Source organism: Oryzias melastigma, linkage group LG20 (assembly GCF_002922805.2).
Source record: "Oryzias melastigma strain HK-1 linkage group LG20, ASM292280v2, whole genome shotgun sequence".
Classification (NCBI taxonomy): Eukaryota; Metazoa; Chordata; class Actinopteri; order Beloniformes; family Adrianichthyidae; genus Oryzias; species Oryzias melastigma.
Window position 1 is genome coordinate 14717867 of NC_050531.1, and position 3290 is coordinate 14721156.

The window sequence follows — 3290 nt, forward strand, 5'->3', positions numbered from 1 at the left end:
GACTTTAGGGTATTTTGGATTTGCAAAAGCACTTAAATCTAAATCCTAAAATCAGAGGGGTTTTCAGAGAAGTGAACATAAGCACCAGTAAGAGAACTTCAGGTTTAAGCATTTAAACAGTTGTGATCCTGATCCTAGAAGGTCAGGAAGGCCTGGAAGTCATGACAACACTATCCTAATAAGGATTGCTGCTCAGGCTTTTGTGTGTTTGTGAGAAAGAGAGAGAGAGGAAGTGATGGTGTGATAATCAGAGGGGTACCTGTCTATCTGTCTGTCAGTCTCATGTCTTTCTTGCCACTCTCAGTCAGAGCTTTTTCAGAGAACTCAGGAGGAAAAAGCCATGGTGAGTCACATCTTGATCTTAAATTAAGAGTAATTTATTTATTTTATTCATTTTTACTCAAACGTTAACTCAAATGTTATTGGTTTAATGTTATTTAAAGTGTCTTTTTGCACAATTAAAAATGATTTCAAAGCAAAAAACAGATGTTTTTGTTGTGCACACACACACAATACACTAATATTTACTCTTTCAATGATTGTCTACTTATCTTTTAATCATTTATGCTTTCTAATAACTCTAGACGTCTAGTTCAAAACACGTATAAAGAAAAGTGAAAAAAAAAAACTATTGGCGTTTCAACAGGAAACGGCTACAATGAATGTATTTTAAGTATTTTTTTCCAACATAAAATAAAGTTACTCAAAGATTGCACAATCCATGGCATCATTTACATTTCTCCTGAGAAACAGACAATTTTAATTAACAATTTACCAAAAACGATATAATAAAGTATATTATTATTTTCAACCGTTGCAAATTCCACATGTAAAGTCTTTATTCTGAATTTCAATGTTAACGATAAAATAGGTTCAATATGAAGACTCTCTTCTCGTGTTTTGGTCTTTTATCTTTTTTTTATTTTACAGTCATTATTTCTATTTTTGTGGATAATTTTGATTACTTATAATAGAGTTCTGATTTTAGACATCCATTAAAACATTGGCTAAATTATTCATATTGATCAGAACTTGTTTTCTGTAAGAATTGGATTATAGAAGATTCTAGGAATTCAAAATATTATGCTATTTTTTATTTCTGATATATACTTTTAAAGGAAAAAATATGAAAAGATTAAATAAAACATAAAATATCAGAAATATAGTTTATGGTGCCTATAGAGCTCATAGGCCCAAATTGAATGCCTTTTTCTGCTTCCCCCTCAGATGTCTGATTCCAGGGCGTCGTCTGTCATCCAGGAATGGGTCAGCTCTTACTCAGGCCCGGCCCACACAGGCACCCAAAGCTCCGTCACCCCCAGCCAGGCTGTGCCGACCAGCCAGATGGAAATGATGTCCTACAACCAGTCTCAGGGGATGATGAGGGTTGACGACAGAGTGGCTGAGCAGATGATGGGTCTGCCCTATCTGTCCTATGGAACAACCTGCATTGGCAACACGCCACACTTAGGGAGCGCCAACCAACACCAGAACCACTCTCAGCAGGTGAGGCAGGAGAAACGTTTATGCACTTCTGTCACCCTCCTCCTAATTTGACTAAATTGTGAACCTGTGACCCCAGGACTTCCCCCCCTGTCTACTGCCCTCTCTGCGGTCCCCAGTGACCAAAAGGAGCATCAGCAAGGACAGCGCCGAGTACCGCCTGAGACGGGAGAGGAACAACATCGCCGTGAGGAAGAGCCGGGACAAAGCCCGCAGGAGGATCCTGCTAACCCAGCAGAGAGCCCTGCAGCTGCAGGAGGAAAACCAAAAGCTGCAGATGAGGATAGGGCAGCTCACACAGGAGCTGGACACTCTGAAGCACATCCTGTCACAGCGCCACCTGCAGGGCAGTGAGCAGGCCGCAACAGCAGAGTCCCTCTGAAACTCTGGAATTTAACTTTTTTATTTTATTTTCCATCACTGATTTACTTTCTTTAACACTTTAAGCATGCTGTCATTTTGCACAGTCAGTTTTTTTATTGATATTAACTTTAACCCCTTAAATAACAATTTTGTTACAGCTTTTCTGAGAAGAAACAATTTTCCAGAAACAATAAATCCATTCTTTGTTGTAAAAATGTGCTTGTTGCTGCTAATTTTAAAGCTTCTTATTACATGTTTTAATCAAAGCTGTTCCACTCAAGTCTGTACAATATTAGGAAGAAACCAAAATCTATCATTTCGTTTCATATTCTAAAAATCAGACATTCCATCCATCTAAGAGGTTTAACTGTCTTGCCCTAACATTAAAACAGATGTTAAGTTTCAGCATCTCAATTAATCTTGGTTAATTTCAGTATTAAATGCCTCTCCAAGTTTTTTTCATCAGCCTTAAAAAGCAAAAATGAATCACTTTGGAGTAAATTCAATAGAAGACGCTCCAATATATATGTGCTTATTTTATGTTTGATATACGCAAATGTAGATGTTTCATCATTTTGTGTGATTAAAATAACTTTTTATTTATAAAAACAAAAAAAGGGAAGAAAAGAATACTATTCTGTGTTCTATATTTGTTGACTGTTTTAACTCTCAATAGTACGTGGACTTTTTTTTAGCTTTTATTTCTATTTGATCAATTAATTGCTTGATATCCATCTTTTTGGTACAACCTTAGCTCCTTTTTTAGTAGATATTTTTCACAATAACTCCACAATGAACTGTAAAGAAAAAAAATCACAAGCGGTAAATTTTGTCCTTGTTTTCCATTGCAAAAATCCCCAAAAATTAGACTAAACAGCTTTTATGCTTTAAACTAAAATATCAACCATGTAGAGAAAAAAATCAAAATGTATAAACCGCAAAACAGAAGCAAAGATTTTGACATTTGAAAAATGCCTAAAAATGTAAATTATGTACAACAATTCAAGAATTTAGTCCAAAGTGTGTCACTATTATGCATCATATCTCTTGTCTTGTTTATTTTTTTTGAAACCTTTATGTTAAATTTTGAAGTAAAATAATGACAACGGTGGGGTGGAGTGTCCAGTTTAAAATTGGAAATGGGCTCAGTAACTTCTGAGAGTTTCATTTTAAATCTTTTTTTATGATTTTTTTTAAAATCCCTTTTATAGAGAACAATGCAGCCTATTTAATAAAAAAAACCTTAAGAAAAGCATTAAAGGTGAGACAAAAGTTGTGTTTTTGTGCTTATAAAAGCCTTGGACAGTGCTTTAAATATGCTAAATATAAATGATTTGATATTGAAATCTACTTTAAATGCAAAGGTGTTTAGAAAGTGGCTTTAGACTTTCAAAAATTGGATTTGTTTCAGCTCGACTTTGTCT

At 35.0% G+C, this 3290-nt stretch overlaps 1 protein-coding gene across 1 annotated transcript; it reads left to right on the plus strand.

The window, feature by feature from the left end:
• Positions 1 to 22: 22 nt before the first annotated feature.
• On the plus strand, positions 23 to 1929 carry cebp1 (CCAAT/enhancer binding protein (C/EBP) 1). The gene is made up of 3 exons (XM_024279617.2): positions 23 to 343; positions 1228 to 1506; positions 1583 to 1929. Exons 1-3 carry the CDS (start codon positions 341 to 343, stop codon positions 1883 to 1885), a joined length of 585 nt encoding a protein of 194 aa, XP_024135385.1. The 5' UTR covers positions 23 to 340; the 3' UTR covers positions 1886 to 1929.
• Positions 1930 to 3290: the final 1361 nt, after the last annotated feature.